Source organism: Cebus imitator, unplaced genomic scaffold (assembly GCF_001604975.1).
Source record: "Cebus imitator isolate Cc_AM_T3 unplaced genomic scaffold, Cebus_imitator-1.0 Scaffold317, whole genome shotgun sequence".
Classification (NCBI taxonomy): Eukaryota; Metazoa; Chordata; class Mammalia; order Primates; family Cebidae; genus Cebus; species Cebus imitator.
Window position 1 is genome coordinate 145,076 of NW_016107632.1, and position 26,362 is coordinate 171,437.

General features: G+C 46.9%; 1 protein-coding gene across 2 annotated transcripts in view; it reads right to left on the reverse strand.

Annotated features, from left to right (window-relative positions):
- LARGE1 (LARGE xylosyl- and glucuronyltransferase 1) overlaps positions 1 to 26,362 on the reverse strand; it is a 568,765-nt gene that overhangs the window by 46,272 nt on the left and 496,131 nt on the right. For both annotated transcript variants that reach the window (XM_017504007.2, XM_037729772.1), the window contains 2 exons: positions 17,145 to 17,300; positions 998 to 1,161 (listed from right to left, as the gene is read on the reverse strand). In XM_017504007.2, the coding sequence (XP_017359496.1) occupies positions 998 to 1,161; positions 17,145 to 17,300 (320 nt within the window). The remainder of the gene's footprint in view (positions 1 to 997; positions 1,162 to 17,144; positions 17,301 to 26,362) is intronic.

Here is a 26,362-nt window from a genome sequence, read left to right on the forward strand (position 1 = left end):
ACCACACTACCTAAAGAAGCTTCTAAACCCGGCACCGGGATTATCCTCCCAGTTCCTTCAAATCACTTATGCAATTACGGTCATTCTTAAAAACTGTTATTGCTGTTTATGTCACTAGCTCCACATTTTCAGCCCTGGCTACACATTATAAGCTTAAAACAATGCCGGCCGGGCACGGTGGCTCATGCCTGTAATCTTAGCACTTTGGGAGGCTGAGGTGGGTGGACTGCCTGAGCTTAGGAGTTTGAGGCCAGCCTGGGGAACACAGTGAAACCCCTTCTCTACTAAAATACAGAAAATTAGCCAAGCACAGAGGCGTGTGCCTGTAATCCCAGCTACTCGGAAGGTTCAGGCAAAAGAATTACTTGAACCCCGGAGGCAGAGGCTGCAGTGAGATGAGATCGTGCCACTGCACTCCAGCCTGCGTGACAGAGCAAGACTCCATCCCCTGCCCTACCCACCCCCCAACCAAAAATAAAAACAAATGCCAAGGGCTGTATTCTACAAAGATCCTTACTTAACTGGTCTGCAAGGCAGCCTGGACATGAGGATGTTATGCAACTCCCGAGGTGATTCAATCTCCCTGGACAAGGTTGGGAAGCAGTGCATTGGCCCGTAAGCTACATCAGGGCGGAGCTCATGTCAGTACTGACGGGAAGTGCTGGATGGATGTTTGTTTCATCAACACACAAAGAAGGAAAACAAGCAGCCACTCCCCCTTTTCCTGAGGTAGTTCGAGTAGGGCTCTACTTCTTAAGAATCGATCCTTTCATCTATCCTCGTTCAACAACAAGGCAAGAGCCGCTGGAGGAGGGGATGGGACATATCGCGCCCTTATCAGGCTTCAATATTCTAAACCCACGCGCCATCTCTTCCTTCTCCATCTTCCAATCTTAGCATATGTGCTACGAAAGTGAGCACACCCTTCACCATTGTCTATCCTCCATGCAAAGAGCTGCAGTGAGGAGGCTGGGGCAGGCGAGGCCATCTGCCATACCTGTCCATGGACAGCTGAGCGACCAGGGTGACGTCCGTGCTGTCCGCCGCAGGCTCATACTCGTAGTGCAGGAAGTAGAGGTGGGTGCGGTGGACAGTGAAGCGCTCTCGCCGGAACTCATAGCACAGGTCGTCCTCGTCCAGCTCAGACAGCTGCTTCTGGAGCTGCGGGGTACGAGAGAGGTCTTGGGCACATGAATAAGAGGTCTGAGGGGCCCATGAGCCCCTTGGGCCCGGCCCTCCCTGAGTTTCTTACCCAGGCAGATTGCCGATGGGTCAGGCATACATGGATGGGATCACCACTTTTATTTCCCTCTGCAACGTAATCTAATTTCAAAAAGGTGATGGTAAAAATCAGATGCCTAGGGACCAGGTGCTGTGGCTCACACCTGTAATGCCAGCATGTTGGAAGGCCGAGCCAAGCAGATTGCTTGAGCCCGGGAGTTCAAGACCAACCTGGGCACAAGGCAAAACCCTGTTTCTACGGAAATTAGAAAAATGAGGTGGGCGTGGAGGTGTGTGGCTGTAGTGGTACTCAGGAGGCTGAGATGGGGGAATCATCCGTGTCCGGGATGCGGAGGTTGCAGTGGGCTGAAATGGCGCCACTGCATTCCAGCCTGGGCTACAGAACAAAACCCTGTTTCAAAACAAAACAAATAAAAACGAGGATGCCTTTAGCACCTGAGAGACAAGTCCCCTCTTAGTTAAGAACAAACTCAGTGGTGCTCACTGAAAAATATATAACCAAACAGAAACTTCTTAGAAAAAAATGAGAAATGTTTTCTTAGACAACTCAGCATAACAATTTCAAATAGCACAGGGAAATGACCCGGACATGGTGGCTCATTCCTGTTATCCCGGCACTTTGGGAGGCCAAGCCAGGCGGATCACCTGAGGTCAGGAGTTCGAGACCAGCCTGGCCAACATGGTGAAACCCCAACTCCACAAAAAATACAATAATTAGGTGGGCGTGGTGGCGGGAGCCTGTAATCCCAGCTACTCAGGAGGCTGAGCCAACAGAATCTCTTGAACCTGGGAGGCAGAGGTTGCAGTGAGCTGAGATTATACCACTGTACTCCGGCCTGGATGACAGAGACTCTGTAAAAAACAACAACAACAAAAACAAGTAACACAGGAAAACGTCCAAAGAAGAAAACAGTCAAACTGAAAAGAACCACCGTGTGCCTGATGCTTTTCTCACCCTAAGCTACTGATTTCAACCTTTGTACCAGGTCTCGGAAGAAAACCCACAACCAACACATAAACAAACAACAGCTCTTTTCCTTTCGTTTCACCTAGGTTGAATCAGAATCTTGGCACCCATACTTTTTTCTCTTCTCTTTTTTTGAGCCCTGTTAAAGTCTTACTTCATTCATCTGCTTGTAGAAGTCATTTAACTAACTGTCCTCTCTTCCTTCACCAACTTGTGAAAAGGCAGGCACAGCTGCTGACAGGGAGCTAAGGAGTTAACATTTCAGATGTACAGAGGCAGCTACACAGATGCGCACATGTGCAGCTGCCTAAGGGATACCTCTCATGGGAACCCCTACCAGGCAGGTATGATGATGTATGTTTTATAGTTGAAGAACTGAAATTAAAAAGTGATACAACTTAGCAAAAAGCTAATCCACAGTGACAAAAATTGGACCAGGGCATGTTGGGCAGGGGAGGGGCCCGGGAAGAGGCAAGAGGGGGTTGGGAGTGACAGAAACCCGCTCCGCCATGACTGGGGCGATGGGTACGTGGATGTGCACTTTTGTGAAAATTCATCAAACCATGCACTTAGAATGGGAGGCCTTATAAAAAGCAATCTGTATTTCCGTAAAAATCAACTTTTAAAACAATGATAAATTGCCAAAGATCACAGGGCCGGTTCCAATTTTGTTTCTTTTTTTCTGTTAAACCAGTTGTGTCTATCACACGTGAGAATACAGATGGAAGTTTCCATGGCAAGGGTTACCAACCTAGCCAAATATCAGAAAACATTTTTCTAAGGAGGTGAACTTTTTAAAATCCCCGTATCAGCATTGTAGCAGTTGACGAGAAAATATATGAACTTGCTTCTGGATAGCCTTGTGCCTGTTAAGACCATTGCCTTGACAGGTTACTTGATGGCGTTATTTCTCAAGATGTGTGCTATGGAAGATGATAGCATTAATTGCTCCAATTCCTTCTTTCTCCCCCACCCCCTGCCACCCCAGATATCCTTGCCTTTTGCAGTGGTGCTTACTAAAGAGGCACAGTTTATTCTGCGAGCCTTGAATAAGCGGGGGAAGTAACACTGTCCCGGTCTTAAGGCTAGACCTCAAGAGAAAGTGTTTCTTGCACCCCTACCAATGCCATGAGAAGATGCTGAGGCCAGCTTGCTGGGAGATGAGACATTTGGGGCAGAGCAGATCCTCCCCAACTGCCCGAGTCATGCAAGCCAGCCCAGCCCAGCTGCCTCAAGAAATACTTCGTTTTGAGCCAGTCTCGCTCTGTTGCCCAGGCTGGAGTGCAGTGGTGCAATCTCGGCTCACTGTAACCTCTGTCTCTTGGGTTCAAGTGATTCTCCAGCCTAAGCCTCCCAAGTAGCTGAGATCACAGGCGCTCACCACCACGACTGGCTAATTTCTGTAGTTTTAGGAGAGATAGAGTTTCACCAAGTTTGCCAGGCTGATCTTGAACTCCTGACCTCAGGCAATCCACCCGCCTCGGCCTCCCAGAGTGCTGGGATTACAGGTGTGAGCTACCATGCCCAGCCAATAAATACTTTTTCTTGAAGGCCACTGTAGTCTTACTGGTTTTGAGCAATACATACTGATAGAGTGCTATTGGTATTTTGTGGGGGGCATTTTTTTTATTATGGGGAACTGTCCTGCATATTGAAGGGCAGTAAACCTCCCGAGCTCCTGCCCATGAAATGCTTGTAGCATTCTCCAGACAGCCCTGTGCAACTCGAAATGCACTTCCACATTTCCAAGTGCAGCTTGGGAAACTGGCTGAGATCCAATGAGCTGTGAAACATTCTCAGCTATCTCTAAAATTTTTTAACTGTTAAAAGGATGCAATTAGGGATACTCAGCTTTTCAAGTCAATTTGCTGTCCTTGTCTATTTGAAGATTCTCACCATGCCAACAGTTTAATATAAGACAAGAAAGCTGAAATGCTCATTCCATCTAAGATCTATGAACTCACTGCTTCCTTCTGACCTGTAGGATTAAATCCAGATTTCCTTGTTGACAATTATGGACCGTTCTCTCTGACCCATCACGCTTAAGCACTCTGTGTCTGGGGAGCAGAGTGCCCTCATCAATGATCTCTGTGCTACCCAAACCTGCCTTTCCCTCACACCTCCGGGAATTTGTCTGGTGCCATGCTCTTCCCTCCTGGCAATGCCTTCCCTCACCTCACTCCACTCTCCTCTGCCTAAAAAACCTTCCAGTTACCTTTCAAGATTCAGCCCAGATGGCACCTACTCCTGTGAGACCTCTGTTGATCCTGCTAGGTAGAAGCAATCCATTTCTTCTCGGCGCTCCACGAGCGCTCACTTCGTAAGTTCATTAAAGCATTTGTCGACTTGAACCGAAATTACTTAAGGGCAACTTTCCTGGCAAGACTGTGACACTTCACCATTGTCCCGAGCACAGTACCGAGCTTGTGACAGGTGCACGATACCATGTGTTGGATGCCCGAAAAGTATTTGCTGTATACAAAAAAAACCGTAATCCCTATGAAGACCTATCCTTCCAATTTTCCTTTTGTGTCCTCTAATTATATGCACAGAAAATGATCAATAAGCCCATTCTTCAGCCCATCATTTGCTTCGATATTTGCATCCAAAGGTCTGTGATGGCTGAAAAGCTTTTGGAAAGCAAACAAGCATGTGCCAAGGTCCACGTGAGGTGCTGGGTACAGGTGATTTCCTTTCCTCCCCAGAGCCCCCTGTGAGTCACTTGCAGCCTCATCTGTCAGTTGAGAAGGGTGGAGGCGTCAAACCTGGGTCTGTGCCCCTCCACCACCATGCTGCTGCTTCAGGAAAGACGCGTGCTTGGCCTCATGTGAAGACGTAGACGCAGCACAGAGGCTAAGGCTACTGCTTCTAACCCACTCCTGCCTGGATGATCTCAGGTTAGCTGGGTGAGTGGCCTAAACTTTCTGAGCCTCAGAGTCCTCAGCTGTAAAATGAGGGTGCCAATACTCACTACCCCAGAAGGTTACAGAAAATTCTAAAAGATGCTGCATACAGAGAAACAGAGGTGGAAGAAAAGATTCAACAGATGTCACTTATTATCATAGCTATTATCACACGAAAGGGAGACACCTGGGTCCCTGAAGACACGTATGTGGACTGTCCTTTTTGTCCTCAAAAGTCACCTGAAGGAGAATGTATGGCAAGGGCCTGGTGGGCAGGAATATTTAATGAACATTAGAGTTCCTCTGGCCTTCTCCTTGAGGGCCTCAAATATGCCTATAAACAGTAATGTTGCCTCCCAGGAGAAAACGTAACCAACTGCTATGCTCCTCACCTCCCTCACCCATACTGCAGAAAAGCACAAGAATTATCCCCCACTGGAGAATAAACATCTCCAGAATTCTGTGCAAGAGCAGGGTTGGCTTTTGTTTTTCTTTGATTTTGGCTTCTGTTTTAATACATTCAGAAGAATGAATGGCTGCCAGTTCAACGAAGAGAAGGGTGGAAATGTGTGTGGGTGTGAGTGTGGTAGGTGAATGTGTGCGGAGAAGTGGGCCCTTTTTTGACGAGGCTTTAAACAAGTAGCTGGTCTTCACCATGGGGGAAAGAGCATCAGTGAGTGGAAGGTGAGAAACACATGTGTATATGGGGGTTTCTCATCCCTTTATTCACTGATTAGTTGATTGATTGAGATGGAGTCTTGCTCTGTTGCACAGGCTGGAGGGCAGTGGCATAATCTCGGCTCACTGCAACCTTCACCTTGCCAGATACACGCGATTCTCCTGCCTCAGCCTCCCGAGTAGCTGGGATTACAGGCACTCACCACCATGCCCAGCTAATTTTTGTGTTTTCAGTAGAGATGGGGTCTCATCATGTTGGCCAGCTTGGTTTTGCACTCCTGACCTCAGATGATCCTCCTGCCTCGGCCTCCCAAAGTGCTGGGATTACAGGCGAGAGCCACCGTGCCCGGCCTCTTCTCCCCTTTATATGCTCAAGAGTTACATACCCTTGAGTTGGGGGAAAAGACATTTCTAGGTAAATGGCTCCAGGAATCACGTTTCAAAAAGCATCCATATGGTGAGTTCCTAACAGCAGGAGCTGTATCCCCTTCATTTCTGAACCATCTGAAACTCAACCTAAAATATCCAGGTTCTATATCCAATGTTAATGAAGATTTCCTGAGTGGTGGATTCACAGATGAATTTTATTGGCTTCTTTATACTTTTCCGTAGTTAATTAATTCCCTGCAATTTTCTCAAATGAGCTAATGCATGTAAAGTGTTTTGTAAGCTCTTAAGTGCTACAGAAACCTAAGCAATGTGGTTATGATTATATCATGTACCTTTTCAAATTCTAATCTAGGTTTGCTTATTGCTGACTGCGTGGCTGATGTTATCCATCTTGGATATTCGGCAAGCCTCTGCTGCATGTGCTCAGCCCCTGCATGTTAGGAGAGGGAGCACAGATCGACGGAGGTGCTCGCAGAACTTCCAAAGTACACCTTGCCCTAATGGGACTGACTAGGGAGGTCCTGGGAAGAGGCCGCCTCTAGCTCTAAACATCATGGAACCAGTAATAGGGTTCAGTGGCTTCCACATGCCAGGCTCACTTGTAACCCTCGCAATGTTTACAGGGTATTATCTAGGGAATATTGTCATTTACCAACCACAGTGTGTACTGCAGAAATTCAGGTATGCTGTCAGACATACCTGTCCACAGGACTCTGGGCCAACCAGATGCCGTCCTTGAAGTTTCAAGCTCATTTCTCATCTACGTGGTGCTTTGCACCTTGATCCAGCTAATATGATCTGGGTACCTACCACGTGACAGGCGCAACGCTAAATGTTTTCAGGTGCATTGCTTCATCAATTTAATCCTTCAGCACACATCTATGTTGTACAAAAAAAAGGAAACGAAGGCTTAGGAGCTTTCAGTAATCTGCTTCAGCAAGTGAGCAGCAGTCCGGGACGGGAATCCAGTCTTCCAACCTCTAACCAGGGACATTTCACAACACAATTACATCTTCCCAGGGGATGGAAGTGAGAATCAGATGAGATGGTGGAAGACATAATGTTCTGTGAACGAAGCAGGGCATGAAAAAGTGTGGTCCCAATGCAGGAAAAACACAAAATGGAAAAAAAAACCACTCAAAAATAGAAGGAAACACATTACAATGTTAACAAAGATTTTCTGAGTGGATTCACAGATGAATTTTATTGGCTTCTTAAACTTTTCTATAGTTAACTAATTCTCTGCAATTTTCTCAAATGAGCTAATGCATGTAAAAGTGCTTTGTAAACTGTAAAGTGCTACACAAACCGAAGCAAAGTGGTTATGATTATATTATGTACCCTTTCAAGTTCGAAGCGAGGCTTACTTATTCCTGTGTGGCTGATGTTATCTCAAGGGGAAGACTCTAGCAGTTTAGAAACTGCCTCCTTGGCTAGATGCGGCGGCTCACTCCTGTAATTCCAGCACACTGGGAGGCCGAGGTGGGCAGATCACCGGAGGTCAGGAGTTCAAGACCAGCCTGGCCAACACAGCAAAACTCAGTCTCTACTAAAAACACAAAAGTTAGCTGGACGTGGTGGTAAGCGCCTGTAATCCTAGTTACACAGGAGGCTGAGGCAGCAGATTAGCTTCAACTCAGGAGGAAGAGGTTGCAGTGAGTTGAGATTGTGCCACTGTGCTCCAGCCTGGGCTATAAAGCAAGACTCCATCTCAAAAAAAAAAAAAAAAAAAAAAAAAAAAAAAAAAAAAAAAAAAAAAAAAAAAAAAAAAAAAAAAAAAAAAGAAACTGCTTCCTTTTCACCCAGGGTTCGGGTGAGAGCCACAGGGCCGGAGGGAGTATTTCATTAACAGGGTCTGAATGCTCCTGTACTCTGCTCTCTGGCCACTGCCACAGGGAGCAGAGGGTTCCTGACAAGGGAGGCACAGGCACAGAAACAAAAGACAGATTTCTCCTGAGATAAAATGCATTTGCTAAATTGCTTCTTTGGGCAGCCAGCTGAGGCACAGGGAGATTTGGACTCCAGGGAAAATGGCCCTTTAAGCAGTTTGCATTTATTTCTCCTCATCCTTAAGGACAGTGGCCTAGATTGACCTTTTCAGCTGCCAGAAATGATGGCTGGTTATGCCCAAGGATCCAGAGGGAGAACAAGTATATCCCTGGGCTCTGGCCTTAGAGACCTCTGTTCACAGTTGGGCAAACTAAGGAGGGAGATTATGGGGTTAACTGAAAGCAAGACCCGACTGTCTCTGACACTCATTTTATACATGACCTTGAGAAAGTCATATCTATGAATAGTGAGACAAAGGGTTTAGGCTTCATAAAGTGACTCTCAAGGATCACACGCTCACTGGGCCAGGTAACGTGGGGAGGGCTTTGCAGGTTCTTTCTCATGTAATACTCATGCCAACTCTACAGATTGGGAACCACTCTTAGTCCTGTGTAGTAGATGAAGACATCCGTCATCTGAAAGGTTTAGCCACTGCTCAAGGTTACGAACAGAGCAGCAGAGATTCAAACCCAGGGTTATTTCCTCTGAATTCTTACATGTAACCAAGTCACTACAATGTCTAGTTGGTCAGCCTCTGGGTTTTTTTCTAGTTCTAATGGTAGGTGATTCTGTGACTGCGGAGGACTCAACACATGTTATTTCCTGCGGTGGCAGAAACATCCCGTGCTCACCAATATCCAGATTCTCCTCTCTTCCTGGGCACAGAGCTAGGTTGTATTTCTGGCCTCCTTGCAGTTAAGAATAACTCCATAATAGAGCTCCGGCCAGTGGAGTCCGCAACGGCTCTAGCTAGTACAGACACCACTCTCAAGCCTCGCTCAGGCACAAGCCTTTTTCACTTTCTTTTCCTGGCTGGTAGCCAGAGCAGGAGAATTCTGTAGAGCAGGCTGGGGTCCTTTGGTGGGCAGAGCCACAAGATGGAAGGAGCCTGGGTCCTTCAACCTGCAGAAAAGTTACCTGCCAATCATGAACACCCATTTGGACTTTCTGCAAGTAATAAACTTCCGGCAGGTTGAGCCACATTACAGCTGTTTGTGCTATCTGAACAGGCACACCTGAATGCTTGTGGCCTATAAGTGATGGAGACAGTACAATGAACCAAATAGGGAATCTCAGAGGCGACTGTTTCTATCTTCCTGTGACACCCCTCCTTCTGATGTCTTGGGGCAATGTGTGAAATCACCGATGAGTAAATTACCACGCAAGTATGTTGCTTTGTGCTTTGACTTTTTGGTGGCTTCATATCCACTTACTTCATTTTTTCTCCTCCCAGTACTTGTAAGAGACAGGCAAGGCTACCCCAGTTGACAGATGAGAGCACGAGGTACTCAGAGAAGCTGGGACTCCAACTCTGGTCTCCTGAAACCTAACCCAAGCTTGTCCCTGTGGTTTCCACAAAGCACTTACATTTTATTAAGCCACACAGACAGAAACGGCTCACCACCTCCCTTGTTGTCTGCTGTGTGTATTAATCAACAAGTTCCAGGAAGTCAAAGCATTTTTTACTAAGAAAACCAAACCATGGGTCATTTTCATTCTCTCAATACAGTGGGGGGCTGTATTCAGGACTGTTCAGTGAAGGCTCAGAGAGATTCTGCCCACCCCTGACCTACACTTGGAGGGGATAAAAAAGAAAAAGGCTTGGTCTCCTCCCTCCAGTTATCAGTATTAATCCATGCATCACAAACAATTTAGAGGCTCTTATTTTATGCCAAATCTTGTGCTAGGAATGGGGAGTGAGCTCCCGTTTCTGTACTTACATTGTTGCTATGGTCTAGAAGGAGAGGCAACGAAGCCAGTCACTAATCACACACACAATGCAACTGTAACACAAACCTTCATTCTGGGGGGCCTTTGCCATCTGCCACATTGCTCTAAGCTCCTGGCTTGTCTTACCTTATTTATTCCTCTTAAGTCTATCAGGTCTATATAACTGATTTCCATCTTACAGATGAGAAAACTGAGGTGCACGAAGTTTAAGCAGATCACCTGAAATCCCACAGCTGGCAGTCCTGGGATTTCACATGAGGCAGCCTGATTCCAGGGATGCCTTCTTACCAATCGCACCAGTGAGAGACGCCACTTGGGAGGGGGAGATCTGGCAGAAAGAAGAGGAAGCACGGGAGCTGCTGTATAGCCAAGGGAGGCCCAGCAGCTGGCAAGTGCAGAGAGATGGCAGCCAGCACCTAGAGGGGTGAAACGGGGCTCTGTGTAAGCTGGAGCTGAACAGGATTGAAGCAGCCAGGCCACAAGGGGAAACTGTGGCCCAGACTTGTGTCCACTGAGTCTCTTGATCTCACAGCTCCTCCTTCACACCCTCTCTCTGGAGCTTAACACATTCCTGCAGGGTCTGTGGAGACCGGCTTTGAGCAGCCCTGCCTGTCTCAGGGTTCCGGGTGCTGTCCGTCCTGGGCTCTGCTGCCTGCTGCGTGACTGAAGAGCTGGCGACGTGTGGCCCACACGTGAGAGCAGGAATGCATTCCGGGCTTTCTCCAGGGATTTTCTGAGATACAGCTGTTTCCACAGAGCCATCTGTTTCTTGGCATTGCCTTGCAGGGTGACGCCATAAAGCGTTTATAGAATCTGTTTACATGTGTCTTATTTTTAACTTCTAATGGAGGTGATGCTGCTGGCTTAGTGTCGGGGAACATGGCCCATCACCTTCACAGAGTGAGAGACGTGAGCTTGGAAGCCTTCTTCATTTCAGAGGTGACGCAGTGATCTCACAGCAGTTGACAAGAGTGGGTATCCAAGGCAGGCTTTCTGGAAAATACTCGTGGCAATAACTGCCTACGTTGTATAGCACTTTGAATACTTTAGCCCCTTTAACTTGCCTCAAGTAGCCAGGTGTGGGTTCATTTACTGACCATTGTACAGATGGGAAAACTGAGGTTCACGTAAGGCTAGAGGTATGCCTAAAGTCAAAGATCTGGTCTAGGGCCATAGGTTCTTGTTCTGTCACCCAGACTTGAGTGGGGTGATGCCATCTCGACTCACTGCAGCCTCGACCGCCCAGACTCAAGTGATCCTCCTACCTCAACCTTCTGAGTAGCCAGGACCACAAGGCATGTGTGTTTTGCTTATTTTTCATAGAGACAAGGTCCTACTATGTTGCCTGGGTTGGTCTCAAACTCCTGGGGCTCAAGTGATCTTCCTGCCTCAGCCTCTCAAAGTGCTGGGATTACAGGTGTGAGATACCACGCCCAACTTAGGCCAAATTTTTAAAGTGGAGGGATGTTTCTGGCACACCACAAATGCCTCAAGAAAAGGACTTGTTGGCTGGGCATGGTAGCTCACGCCTATAATCCCAGCACTTTGGGAGGCCGAGGTGGGTGGATCATGAGGTCAGGAGTTCAAGACCAGCACAGCCATGATGGTGAAACCCCATCTCTACTAAAAATACAAAAAACTTAGCTGGGCGTGGTGGCAGGCACCTGTAATCCCAGCTACTCAGGAGACTGAGGCAGAGAACTGCTTGAACCCAGGAGGCGGAGTTTGCAGTGAGCTGAGATCGTGCTACTGTACTCCAGCCTGGGCAGTGACAGAGCAAGACTCTGTCTCAAAAAAAAAAAAAAAAGGACTAGTTCTAGTTCATTTGTTCAACAAGATTTATTGCGCATGTATCAGGTGCCAGGCACTCTCTAATGAAGATATACTGATGAATAAAACAGATAAAAAGCCCTGTAGTCACAGAGCTTACATTCTAGTGGGCAGAGACATAATCAACAAAAATAAATAAGTCATGAATATATTAGTGATAAGTACTATGGAGAAAAATGAAGGAGCCCTGGAGAGAGGAAATGCTGGGATATGGGGCAGGCTTTGCAATTTCAGATAGGAGAGTATTTTAAATAGTTGTAGAGGGACCACTCAAGTATGAACCAGGGCTTGATAATGGCTTCAGCTCCGTCACCAACCTGTTCTGTGTATTCACTTGTTTGAGCCTCTATTTCCTTCCATATACAATGGAGATAACAGTCACTACCTTGAAGAGTTAGTGAAAGAGTAAGAAAAGTATATCCGTATAACAATTAGGAGAATTGTGGAATAACCTGGATATATGTAATAATGTAAGTTACTATTACATTAATATGACATACACAGCTACATCCATTTGGGAAGCACTTCCTTGTCTTGTTGCTTTAGAGTTAGGTAGACATGGTTTCTAATCTCGGCCCCAGGACTTAGGAGTTGTATGGCTTTGAACAAGTCAATCATTTCTTTGAAGCCTTCCTTTCCTTATCTGTGAAATGTGACTCCTAATGCCTCCCTACCTTTGTGGTGAAGATTAAAGATGTATTTCTGTTTCTTTCTTTCCCTGCAGAAAATTTCCAACTCCCAAAAGCTAGAAGCAAGCAGAGAAAGGTCTTGGAACAGCACCAAGAGCTGTGCTCATGCAGAAGAGACCAGAGTGACTAATACCCATCCTAGGGATACCCAGCAGGCTTTGGTTCCCTGCTATCACTAGGAGGCTAGGAGATCAACACTGATTACTCAGAGTGCTGTCTTGGGGAGGATAATGGAGTTGGGCCTAGGGGAATAATGCAGTCATCAATTAGTGATGTCTGCTGTGGAGGGGGATGGAGACAATGGCTGCTGACTTACAATTCCACATACCTTCAAAAATTCATTGGTGTCCAGTCTTTTTATCTATTTTTATTTTTTTTACTTTGTGGATGTTCTAGCTTTTAACATAACAACAGATCATTCTTTTTTTTTTTTTTTTTTGAGGTGGAGTTTCACTCTGGTTGCCCAGGCTGCAGTGCATAGGTGCCATCTCAGCTCACTGCAACCCCCGCCTCCAGGGTTCAAGTAATTTTGCGGGCCACCACGCCCAGCTAATTTTTGTATTTTTAGTAGAGACGGGGTTTCACACCATGTTATTCAGGCTGGTCTTGAACTCCTGACCTCAAATGGTCCACCCGCTTTGGCCTCCAAAAGTGCAGGGATTATAGGTATGAGCCCCCACACCTGGCCCAGATCATTCTTTTACCATCAGTCTTTCTAAATTAGATACCTCTTTTTTTGGGAAGAAGGGTACGTTGGCTACCTTGGAAAGAAGGAACAAGGAGGCAAGCCCAGAAAGGGTTGTTCTGAAGCTGATAAACAGAAAGTGACAGCTGTCAGAAAGGAATCCGCATCAAAAGCACTGAATAGTCTGGAGCCATTTCCTGCGCGGATAAACAGTATCTCTCCTCCTCTGGCCAACCCCTCACTTCCTCCAGCCTTTTCATGGCAACCTTAGTCATCAAAAATTGTAAACTGAGTTGAATACTAAACTGAGTTTAGTATTTGGTTACTAAAGGAAGGTCATATACTTTAGCAGCAAGGTTTCTTGTCCAAATTGGTTAAAAATGATCTATTTTAATGGCTTTGCATTTTAAAGAGATGAGGTTCCTTTACTTGGAAATTCTCTTTGGTGGAGCAAGGCCCTCTTGACAATAAAGCATCACCCTACAAATCCGAGTTTTGCTCTGTTGGCTAGGTTGCTCTCACAAAGGGATAGGGCGTTCCCACCAATGGAAACAGCAAGCAGGAAGGTCCTATGGTGAGCCTGGAATGTGAAAGGCACTAAAAGGAGGTGGGTGTGGCCCATGCAGGGTGGTCAAGGGAGAGGGGAGAGAGGCTGGGATGACAGCCATGGTGACTGCCTAGAACGGGCTGCTCTCTCATTCATCAGCCTCCTGGGCCTGGACAGACCTTCCTCTTGGCATCTCTAAGCGTTGTGAAGCAGCAGGCCACTTACATACAGGAGCCGGCCCAGTCTCTAAGTTCAACCCCCGTGCTCTAAGTGGCTCCTAGCAACTGGCCAGCATTCACACTTTCTTACTGAGCAAATAAATATGGTCACAGATTCCAAGAAAGACCACCGATGACTTCCTCACCTCAATGATCCCCCTAGGTGAAGGAGATGGTAGAAAACCTGGTCAGTCACTTATAAAAGGAACCCCATTTTTTATGACTCTGAGCAGCATGGCATGGGAGCACACCGATACGGATGATTACTGCGGCTTCATCCTGCAAGGCTTTTTACTGGAGCCGTCTCCATGAAGTGGGGAAAAAAACGAGATAGAAGAGTTTCCATTTAATGTTTGGAAAAATGTGCCACATGGGCACTCAAATCTTGATGATGACAAATATGGATGTGAGCAAACAGAGCTGAAGCAAAAACCGAAAGAACAGTGTTTGCTGAAACCTCTAAGTGCTTCCCAGAATCTGAAAGAGGTCAAGTGTTTAATGTTTTTTTTTCTACTATCACCAGATGCGAAGGAGGGCAGACGCTGAGAAGGCATCTAGGGTGATGGGGAGAAGGGCAGGAGCCAGCGGTGATCCACTGTGACTTGGGGACCCAATAACAGAGGTGCACGGGTGCACTGTGACCAGGACCATCCTGATAAAAGGCCAGGTGGGCACATGTCTCTGGTCCTTCCATAGGTGCCCTGCCCTGCCGTTGAGAGCCTAAAAAAATTCTCACTACATCCAAAATAACCATAAAAACAGCAACAACAACAATAATAATCAATCAAATTTCTGACACTTTTTTTTGAGAGGGGTACTTGCTTTGTCATCCATGCAGGAGTGCAGTGGCATGATCTTGGCTCACTGCAACCTCCGCCTCCTGGGTTCAAGTGATTCTCCTGCCTCAGCCTCCCAAGTAGCTGGCATAACAGGCATGTGCCACCACACCCAGCTAATTTTTTTGTATTTTTAGTAAACACAGGGTTTTGCTCTGTTGGCCAGACTGGTCTCAAAATCCTGACCTCAGGTGAACCACCCACCTCGGCCTCCCAAAGTGCTAGGATTACAGATGTGGGCCACCATGCCTGGCCCTAAAATTCTGACTCTTTAGCCCAATGTACAACCTACCAACCTGCCTCCCTGAGCTTTCACTTTCCACCAGCTCCTGGGCACACTGGCCATTCTTCTGTTCCTACCCTGAACCTGTCATTCCTCAGGGGCCTTTGCACCAGTTACTTCCTCCACCTGGAATGTGCTCCCCTTGCTCTTCTATGGCAAGCTTGTTCATATCATTTAGGTTTCAGATTCAACGTCACCTCCTCATAGAAATCCTCAAAGCAATGAGCTGCTCAGCTGCTCAGTAATACACTGTGATGTCGCAGCTACCACTGGCTGATCATTTTTTTCTGATAGTTTAGTTAATTAACTGTGTCTCCTCCACCAGAATATAAATATCATGAGATCAGGAACCAGAGTCCTTTTTCACCTATAAATACTCAGTGTGCAGACTAAGTAGAAGGTGCTCAGTAAATGTTTGCTGCCTAAATGAATGAACCAGATACTTCTGTGTCTAATACTAAGGGTCAAGGAAAGTGCAGAGTGCAAATATTTACTAAGCATCTAACACAGGGCCAACACCGAGCTAGGTGATTTGCATGCAACTTCTCAGCTACTTTCAAAAACCTCATTTAAGTTTTTTTTTCCTTTTTTTTTTTTTTTTTGAGACAGAGTCTCACTCTGTTATCCAGGCTGGAGTGCAGTGGCATGATCTCAGCTCATTGCAACTTCTGACTCCCAGGTTCAAGCGTTTGTCCTGCCTCGGCCTCCCATGTAGCTGGGATTATAAATGCCCACCACACTTGGCTAATTTTTGTATTTTTAGTGGAGACAGGATTTCACCATGTTGGCCAGGCTGGTCTGGAACTCCTAACCTCAGGTGATCTGCCCACCTCGACCTCCCAAAGTGCTGGGATTACAGGTGTGAGTCACCGCACCCAGCCACGCAAAAGTTTTTATTCCCCATTTGACAGTTGAGGAAAGTGAGGCACAGAGGTTGAGTCACTTATCTGAGGTCACGCAGGTAGTTACTGAAAGGAATTAAAGACAAACCCAGGTCAGCCTGACTCCACATGCCCTGCTTTTTCTGTTAAAGGGCCTCTTCTCACAATCTCACAAAATACTGACAGTCAGTCTCAACGTTGCTCCTTGTTTGCCGTGAGACCATGGGCAACCTGCCTAATCTCACTGTGCCTTAATTTATTCAACTCTAAAAAGTGTGTTTTCAGCCAGGCATGGTGGCTCACGCCTGTAATCCCAGCACTTTGGGAGGCTGAGGGGGGCAGATCACGAGGTCAGGAGATCGACACTATTCTGGTTAACACCGTGAAACCCCGTCTTTACTAAAAATACAAAAAACTAGCCGGGTGTGGTGACGCTCAACTATAATCCCAGCTACTCGGAAGGCTGAGGCAGGAGAATTGATTAAACCTGGGAAGTGGAGGTTGCGGTGAGCTGAGATTGCACCACTGCACTCCAGCCTCAGTGACACAGCAAGACTCCCTCTCAGAAAAAAAANAAAAAAAAAAAAAAAAAAAAAAAAATATATATATATATATATATAAAAGGTGGGTTTCTATGAACATCAAATGAGATACAACATATGAAGAAATTACAAATCATAAATGGTGAAGGAACGGGAGCAGCTGTCATAGCCTGTAGCTATGGCGGTGACTCAGTATCTGCCTAACACTGTCTTCAGCCAACCATGCTGACCCCTAAAGGAGCCAGTGCTTCCCCACACACTGACTACATCGAATCCTGGGTCTCTCATGTGGATATCATGTCCACAAAAACGCTGGAGTGGAGCGTTTGTGGACAAGGAGCAACGCTGAGACTGACTGTCAGTATTTTGTGAGATTGTGAGATAAATGAAAGACATTTATCTTTCATTCACTGGCGGTTTTGCTCATTGTTCCCTCTGCTTAGAAACTCCCTTCTGGCTTCACCTCGTCTGGGTAAATGTTCCTCGTCTGCGTCCACGGGGATCAGCCTTCGAGGGAACTGCTGACGCACCCGGCTCCCCCACCAGACACAACGCCACCAGCGACATCGTGTTCATCTAGGTCCTGCCCTACTCACAGCCCGGCACGGGGGACATCCTTGCTGGATGAGGAGAGAAGCCGCCCCTTCCCCGGCGAGCCTTGCCAGCCACTTACATTTTCACTGTTGACATCAGCCTCACTGGGGCAGCCAAACAGTTCCCGCCTCAGAAGATTGCCGTCGTACTCCAGGAAGGTCAGGTAGAGGTTGCGAAAAAACTCCACGTGCTTGTTCTTCACCCGGAGCTTCTTGGGGGAGTTCCAGTGAATGACCTGGCAGGGAGATAAGGAGGCAGGCAGGTGGGAGAGGACCCTCACACATGTAGGAAGCCGCAGCTCAGCACTGGGCTAAGCATGATTTGAGAGTCTGTTCGATCACTCATTCAACACTGTGGTAGAGCGGTTACGAGAAAGGGCTCTGAGGCCAGGTCAGATGGGATCAAACCCTGACTCTGCTCTACGTAGTCCTTTAATGTCGTGCAAGTGACTGAATCTCTGTGCCTCCGTTTCCCCAACTGTGAAATGGGAATAATCTGTGCCAGTTATCACGTTGTTATCTCTCCGTCCTAAGATGGGATGCTTAGGCCACGACTCTGCAAACCGTGTTTCTGCTTGGCCACCTGCTGCCAGTAGTTGCTTCCCAGAAGGGGCATGACTAGGACATCAAGGGTCTGGAAGAGGAGTAAGGCACTTGCTCCTCCTGTTGCTTCTTGTCCTTTTGGGCATCACCCCAGTCCCATTTTTCCAGCCCAGCAGTGGCAACTCTTTCCTGCAGCAGCAGGAAAAATCCATTTTGCAGTTTCCCCACACTCAGAACATGCTACACAGTCCCTGCTTCTCGGCCCAGTGATGCTGCCTCTGGAATTGGCTGATGACCCCATCCTAGAGGTCTGAGTCCTGGCCCCAGGTTTTCGTCATTTCCACCTCTTCTCCCGTTCCTTCAGCTCTAGGGTAGTGCGCTTCTTGAACCAATTGAACACTTTATGCTTAATAACTATTTTTAAAGATTAAATTCTCTGTTCAAATTGCTGTGGTGTCTGCCTCCAGCCAGGATGTTGCATGATACAGTGTCTCATAAAGCTTTTTGAAATATAATCAAGTTCATGCCTATGAAGCATGCAAATACTGCGTAGCACGTGGAAAGTGCTCAAAAGATGCTGGTTCTGACTACTGAGTGAATAGGGTACACAGGGCTGGGAAGTCTCCAGAGGCATGGGACGCTGGGCCCTCCCTTGGCACGCTCATGGTCAGTTGGGGAAGTGTCTACAAACAGGTCATGCGAATGTGATAATGGACAGAGGATCAAGAGAAATGAGAAGCCAAGCACCGTGGCTCATGCCTGTAATCTCAGCACTTTGGGAGGCCAAGGTGGGTGGATCACCTGAGGTCAGGAGTTCGAGACCAGCCTGGCCAACATGGCGAAACTCCGTCTCTACTAAAAATACAAAAATTAGCTGGGCGTGGCGGCAGGCGCCTATAGTCCCAGTTACTCAGGAGGCTGAGGCACGAGAAATCACTTGAACCCGGGAGGCGGAGGTTGCAGTGAGCCGAGATCATGCGACTGCACTCCAGCCTGGGAGACAAAGCAAGACTCCAACTCAATAAACAAAAAAGAAGAAACGTGAGCTGAAGAATGGCCAGAGAAGTATCAAAGAAGGAGATGCCTGTGCTAGAGTTTGAGGGGGACGGGGCGGAGGAAAGACATGTGGGGTGGGGTGGGGTGGGGTGGGGTGGCTCATTTAGAACATGAGAACCCAAGTGCTTTAGCTGGAACACAAGGGATGGAAAGATGTGGGGAGGTGCGGGTGGTAGTGGGGTCGTGGGGTCCAGCCCTGGACCGACCCATGCTCAGCACTCAGATTGCAGGCACTGCAGAAATTCAGGAGGAGGAACATCCGTAACTCTAGGTGTCACAAAGATCAGTCTGATTATAATGGGGAAGAGGCAGGTCGCAGGGTGGGAGGCGTAAACCTGGAACCTGCGATGACAGTTATGAGTCCGTTGTAACATCTGGTCAAGAGAAAAGGCCTTGGGGACATTTGGTTGGAGAGACAAGATATGCACAAGAAATGCAAATCTGGGAAAAGCAATAAAATATTTACAGACTATTAATTTGTTTATGACACAGTCATAAAAAAGGGCACTCTTGGCTCACTGCAGCCTTGACCTCCTGGGCTCAGGTGACCCTCCCACCTCAGCCCCCTGAATATTTGGGACCAGGCACATACCACTATGCCTGTCTAATTTTTGTGTTTTTTTGTAGAGAGAGGGTTTTGCCATGTTGCCCAGGCTGGTCTCAAACTTCTGGGCTCAAGTGATCCTCCCACCTCAGTCTCTAAAAGTGCTGGGATTATAAGTAAGTGACCATGCCTGGCCTAGAATACTTAATGGTACTAAACTTCGTTCTAAGGAAGCACCTTAATTAATTATTAATATCTAGTAGCATTCATTGTTAGTATTAAAATGATTCATTATTACTACAGAATAACTGTGATTAGTAAGACATAATTTGCATTAGTTTATTTCATACTCATAACAGGCCTAACGGGCAGCACTGTTATGAACTCCATTTTGCAGATGGGGAAATAGAGGCACAGATAGACTCTGTAGTTTGCCTGTGGCCACAGAACCTCTGAAGCCTGGCTCCAGAGTCCACCTGTTTAACTTCTCACTGGCCTGCACCATGTCTGAGATCAGCACACAGGGACCGAGAACAGATGACTGGGCCAGGCACATGGGCTCTCCCAGCTGAGCCACATGAGCTGAACCCTGAATGATGGGTGGAAGCAGCACCTACAGCATCTGCAGCACCTACAGTCTGAGTGTCTCATGGGACAGAGAGAGTCCAGGTGAGGGAAATCACACAGTCTCAGAAACAGCTAAGCCAGAAAAGACTCCAAGGGGACCACGCTGCGATGGGGGCCCTGGTGATAAATGATCATATTCTCAATGTTCCTCAGCAGACACCAAGGCAAGGCTGAGCCCAGTGCAATGGCATGAATACCTGACCACAGTCCCCAGAGAACCCTCCACAGGACACCTGTGACTGGAAAAGGAAGCCTGTATTGAGTGGCCACTGTTCACGCCCTCGGCTGGGAGTCTTCTCCTGGGGGGCTCACCCATGGGTTGAACACTTCACCAGCAGTTTTATATTCACTGGCTGCTTTTAGTCCTCACAATGACCCTAGCAAGGCATGCAGTCACAGAGAGGAAGAAACGGTGCAAAAGTGACTTGCCTTTGGCCACCTAGCTGGTAAACATGGGAACTAGGTTTCAGACATAAGCATGTCTGATTCCCAGGCCCCTGTTCTTTCCTCTCTAGAGTGGAGGACGGAAGCCAAGCTTTTATAGAGGAAACAAAATCGCCTTTCCCTCAATAGCCCCCTGCTGCCCTTACTCTCTCCTCCTGTGCGAGTTGAACAGTGTATCAAATGTAATGGACTGTCTCCCACTCCCCCACAAAGGTCACATGTCAAAAGCCTAATTGCCAAGGTGATGGCATTAGGAGGCGGGATCTTTGAGAAGTCCTTTGGTCACAAGGGAAGAACCCTCATGAGTGGTATTAGCGCCCTTAGAAGAGAGACCCCAAAGTGCTCCCTTGCCCGCTTCCACCACGTGAGGACAGATGGAAAACGTGCCAACTACGAACTGGAAAGCATACCCTCACCAGACACTGAATCTGCCAGCGCCCTAACCTTGGACTTCCCAGCCTCCAGAACTGAGAAATAAACACCCAGCAGCCAGATAGGACTAAGACACTGAAGGAAGGAACTGGGTGTCCACAGCTCAGTCACTTCCTCATTCCCCTTTGGTGGGATTCTGTCTATGAGAGTCTACAGCAGGGTCCAGAGCTGCTATCTGAAGAGAAGACTGGAAGGCCCAGCTCCCTCTGCCCTCTGTTTTGGGAATGTGCATTTGCAATACTCATTGAAGATGGCTGGATAAATACTGCTCTAGAAGACCAGTTTTCTCTCTCATGGCATAATGAATAATGGGAAATCTGTTTGGTACAAACCACATCCCCCCCAGCCTTCCATAACCAACAACGATAAAGTATCCAGAGAAAGAACTGTGGACCTCAGACCAGCCGAGGTCTGAATCCCAGCTATGCTCTTTACTTAGCTGGGACTGGACAACTGGTTTCTCTCCTTGGAACCTGTTTCCTCAAGTGTAAGGAGGGGATCAGCAAGCCTGACAAACTAGGTAAGAGAGTTAAACAAATGCCTAGCTCAGTGCTTGTATGTCAGAGTGCCTCCGTAAGTGCGGGTTTCCTTCTCTCTCAAAGATGGGCAGGGAAGGAGGAGTTCCGCCCTCCTTTCTCCTTCCTGCCAGCATCAGTCAGGAAGCAAGCACTCAGCATTCAGGGTGGTACAGAGAGGTCTGGCAGGAATGAAACTACTTGGTGAGGCTTACATTTCAGGGAAGAATGAGTATCCAATGTGTGGTTGTCTTCTCGTGCCTTTTGAAGGGTAGGAGAGGAGAGACTCTCCCCTGAGAACACATTCAATCTGGGCATGAGAAGATCCTTGGCCATGCATTAAAGTAACTGCATGTGGGCTGCTGTCACTCACACCCAGTGGGGATCGTGTCTTCTCTGCGAACGATTCCGGTACTTTCCAAGTGCTGAGCCAGCAGGAAGACCGATGGATGTGGATCTGACTAAGGAAATGTAAGCTTCCTCAACAGGGAGAAACTTAAACTAAGTGGAAAGAAGGGCTGGCTTATGGGCCCCCAGACAAACAAAGCTTAATGTATTGTGCACAAATCTGCCAGGTTCTTTAGAGACATGGTCTCATGAAATCCTCCAAACAAGCCCATTTGAATCCCATTGTCCACTTAATGGAGATGGTAAGTGACTTGCCTATATCTCACAGCTTGTAAGTTGCAGAGGTGAGACTGGAAGCCGGCTCTAAAGCCTAAACCTGAGGTTCCTAACTACTATCCAATCTAGTCCTAAAGGGCTGAGCATTTTACAGATGAGGATAGTGAAATTTACAGAGAAATGAGTCTGCCCAAGATCACATAGTGCGTCTGTGCCAAGTCAGGGTTGGGACTAGGACCCAGGTCCCTTGGTGCCCCACAACACACCCCAAGCCATGTGTGAGCTCATCAAGCCTCATCCCGCTCTACATCTGTCTAGTTTGTGTATTCACAAACTAGATCTGGGTTTGTGTATTTACTACGGGCAAGTGCTAGTGTCACGTAAGAAGGAAGATGGGGAAGAGGATGGTGAGGTCATTGACAAGCATAGGGGGTTCTGAAGAGTGCTTTGCAATGCCGCTCCCTCTGACAGTTAAGCCCATTCAAAAATCTATTAAGGTATATTCATATTTACATTTTGCACCTGAGTTTTCAATCATCAGGCCATAGAATACTCCATTACCTTGTGCTAGGATCTCAATAATATTTAGTTTGGTGTAAAAGGAATTGTGGTTTTTGCCTTTAATAATATTACAAAAACTGCAAATATATCTGTACCAACTGAAACAGCTATCACGTATTTAACACCCATGCTATGTTAGAAATTAGGCTAGGTGTTTTCTGTTTGTTTTGGAGACACGGTCTTGCTGTATCACCCGGGCTGGAGCATGGTGGTGCATCTGGACTCACTGCAGCCTCAATCTACCAGACCGAAGTAATCCTCCCACCTCAGGCTCCCGAGTGGCTGGGACTACAGGCAGGTGCCGCCACACCCGGCTAATTTTGTTTATTTTTTGTAGAGAGGAGGTCTCACTGTGTTCCCCAGGCTGGTCTCAAACTCCTGAACTGAAGCGATCCTCATGCCTCAGTCTCCCAAAGTGCTGAGATTACAGGCATGAGCCACTGAGTCCGGCCAGGCCAGGGTTTTTTATATATGTATGTATCCATATACACATATTGGATATGAAATACATAATACCTATTATTTACTTCTCTAAATTGAATGTGATCATGGGATTATAAAGGAAACAAAATAGTTCTCACCTTTTCCTCAACAGCCCCCTACTGCCCTTCTCTCTCCTGCAGGAGTTGAATAGCGTTATTAAATGTAATGGACTGTCTTGTCTCCATTCCCCCTCAAAATTCATGAATGTGATCATGGGATCACATTCAATCAAAACAACCTGGTTTCTATTATCATTTCCGTTTTATAGAGGATGAGTCTGAGCCTCAGACTAGCCCAGGGTGACTAAGTGAGTATGTGTTCAAGCTTAATACAAAATCAGACCTGTCTTGCTCAGTGTATTAGGGGTCTCTAGAGGGGCAGAACTAATAGGATAGATATAGAAAGGAATTTATTAAGTAGTAACTTACACAATCACAAGGTCCCACAATAGGCTACCTGCAAGCTAAGGAGCAAGGAAGCCAGTCCAGGTCCCAAAACTGAAGAACTTGAAGTCTGATGTTCGAGGGCAGGAAGCATCCAGCATGGGTAAGACAGGTAGCCTGGGAGGCTGGGCCAGTTTCTCCTTTTCACACTTTTCTGCCTACTTTATGTTCAATGGCAGCTGATTAGACTGTGACCACCAGATTAAGGGTGGATCTGCCTTCTCCAGTCCACTGACTCAAATGTTAATCTCTTTTGGCAACACCCTCACAGACACACCCGGGAACAATACTTTGTGTCCTTCAATCTCATCAAGTTGACACTCAGTATTAACCATCACACTCAGAAATCGTTTTCTATTATATCTCATTTAGTCATTCAACATACAGTAAGATGAGCACTGACTCTGTGCCAGACACTGATCTAGGGGCTGTGAATGCAGATATACACACGAGAGACCGTAACTCTCTTTCTGAAACTTACAACTTATAAAGAGAGGAAGGTAGCACAAAACTGTCCATTTAAAACTTCGAGTATGATAACGTGCATTTAAAGAGGCTGTTGGTGATTCTTCCTGGGTGGGGTCACATTAAGTGCAAAGAAACCAAGACCCAGAGTGGGAAGGTGACTTACCCTGAGTCACACAGCAGAGGTGGAAGCAGAAGCCAGCTTCTGTCTCCCGGGCCACTGCTCTTTCCACTACACCACATTCCTCACTCTGAAAATCTGTCTTAGGATCCTGTGTTGCTGGTATTTTTTATCAGTGCTTGTCTGACTCCTAAGAAATGTCATGTTCTGGTCCCTTGAGGGAAAGAATCACCCATCATTGCTGGCTTGGGGGCAGCAAGCTAGGGGTGTAGACATTTACTGACAGGCGTTCACGTCTGAGACAGAGTGACATTGGAGAATGCACCCAAAATAGATTTTTGTGAGGAGCTGATATGTGCATGTGGATTTACAAGGTTTGTGATGAAAATCTATCACAACTTGTTCCACTTTCTGAGGCATGTTATCACAGTTGTAATAATAATTATTATTATTAGCAGCTAACATATATCAGATGCTTACTGTATGCCAGGCGCTGCTCTGAAAACTTTGCTTCTAACAGCTTGTTTCTCTTTACACAACTCCATGAGACAAAGGATGCTCTTACTATGTTACCTTTCAGGTGAAGAACATTTAGTAGGTTGCCTGAAGTTACATGGCTAGAAATTAGGAGGATTTGAACCCGAGCAGATAGAAAACTTAGAAATCTGTGTCCCTTATTTGTCCCATATCTGTCATCATTAAATGACTCTGTTTACAGAAATGAACATGAGATTTCTGTAAGGTGACAGAATCAGAAATGAAACCTACCTTCCCTTTCTAATACCCATACCTGGGATGCTAAGGGTGCAGGGAGATTTAGGATTTCCCAGATACACAGGCTGAGCCTCCAGTCTGGCAGGAACCAGAGCGAGGGAGAATGGAGGTTGCATGCCAGGTGGGCTGCAGGAGCTGCCAAGCATCAGGGGCCCCAGGAGTGTGATCTGATTGGATCTGAAATGCCTATAAAGGCTGAGTGTATGTGTAGACTTGGAGTCAGTCTCTAGTGAGCCAGAGAAAATTGGCAGAAATTGATTACTGTCCAGGAAACTTAAACATCATCTGGGAAGGCGGCAGAAGTCAATGTGATTAAAGGAGACATGAGAAACTCTATCACCAATCAAGGGCACAGGAAAGGCAGTTCAAAGGAAGAAACAAGACCTCAGTACAAGGACAAGGCTATGGAAAGAGTTCAGCCAATACTTCAGATGCACTTAGATCCCGGAGGGTTCATAAGAGTAATGGTGCCAAAGAGCAAAGAAATGAGGGCCTGTATCCAAATGCTGGGTGAGTAAGAGCATGGATCTTATCTCTTCCACATTACTGGGATAAAAGGCATGGAAAGCAGGTCTCCATCTCAACACTCCCACAGAATAACACCTAGCCTGACAGGTAAGCCTGCTGCAAACTGCCTCCTACTTAGGATTCCAGCTCTATATCCAGGCTAAAAGGCATTCATGGTATTTCTTAAACCTGTCTCTCATGATGCTGTGCCTTTTCATATGCTCTCCCCCTTGCTAGAATGTCCTTACTTTCTCTCTACAATGTCTGTCTGTCTGTCTGTCCATCCATCCATCCATCCATCCATCCATCCATTTATTTATTCTGAGACAGGGTCTCACTCTTGTCGTTCAGCCTGGAGTGCAATGATGCCATCTCAGCTCAGTGCAACATCTGCGTCCCAGGTTTAAATAATTTTCCCCTATCAGCCTCCCCAGTAACTGGGACTATAGGCATGAACCACCACACCTGGCTAGTTTTTGGATATTCAGTAGAGACACGGTTTTGCCATGCTGGCCAGTCTGGTCTCAAAGTCCTAATGTTAGGTGATTCGCCCACCTCAGTCTCTCAAAGTGCTGGGATTACAGGTGTGAGCCACCGTACCTGGCCTCCTACCTTCTTTTCATACCAATGCCAGCTCCTCCTTCGTGGCTGAGCTCAAATGCACATCTTCTGCAAAGCTTTCCCTGAACCCGCAGAGTGGAAGGCTGCCTCCTTACATGTCTCCGCCTACACCCCATTTTTCCTGACATTAATTTTGTTTGTAATTGCAGTGTCCTCGTCCCTGCAAATAAATCATGATCCAAGATCTAAACCAATCATGATGATCCAAGTCTCTGATTTCCCAGACTACCTTGTAGTCAGAGGTGACCATGTGACCTAGGAATGCCCAAAAAGTTCCATAGGGAAGCATTCCATTTCCCAATAAAAAGGTTCACAGGTGGCTAGTGTCTCCTTCTGACTTTACTCACCTTTCTACCGTGAACAGATCTGATGACTAGAACCAGGACAGCCATCCTGTGACCATGAGAGAGGTTAACACACTGTTCTCCTAAGAGCCAATGTCACCGTTCTCCTAAGAGCCAATGTCGCCGTTCTCCTAAGAGCCAATGTCGCCGTTCTCCTAAGAGCCAATGTCGCCGTTCTCCTAAGAGCCAATGTC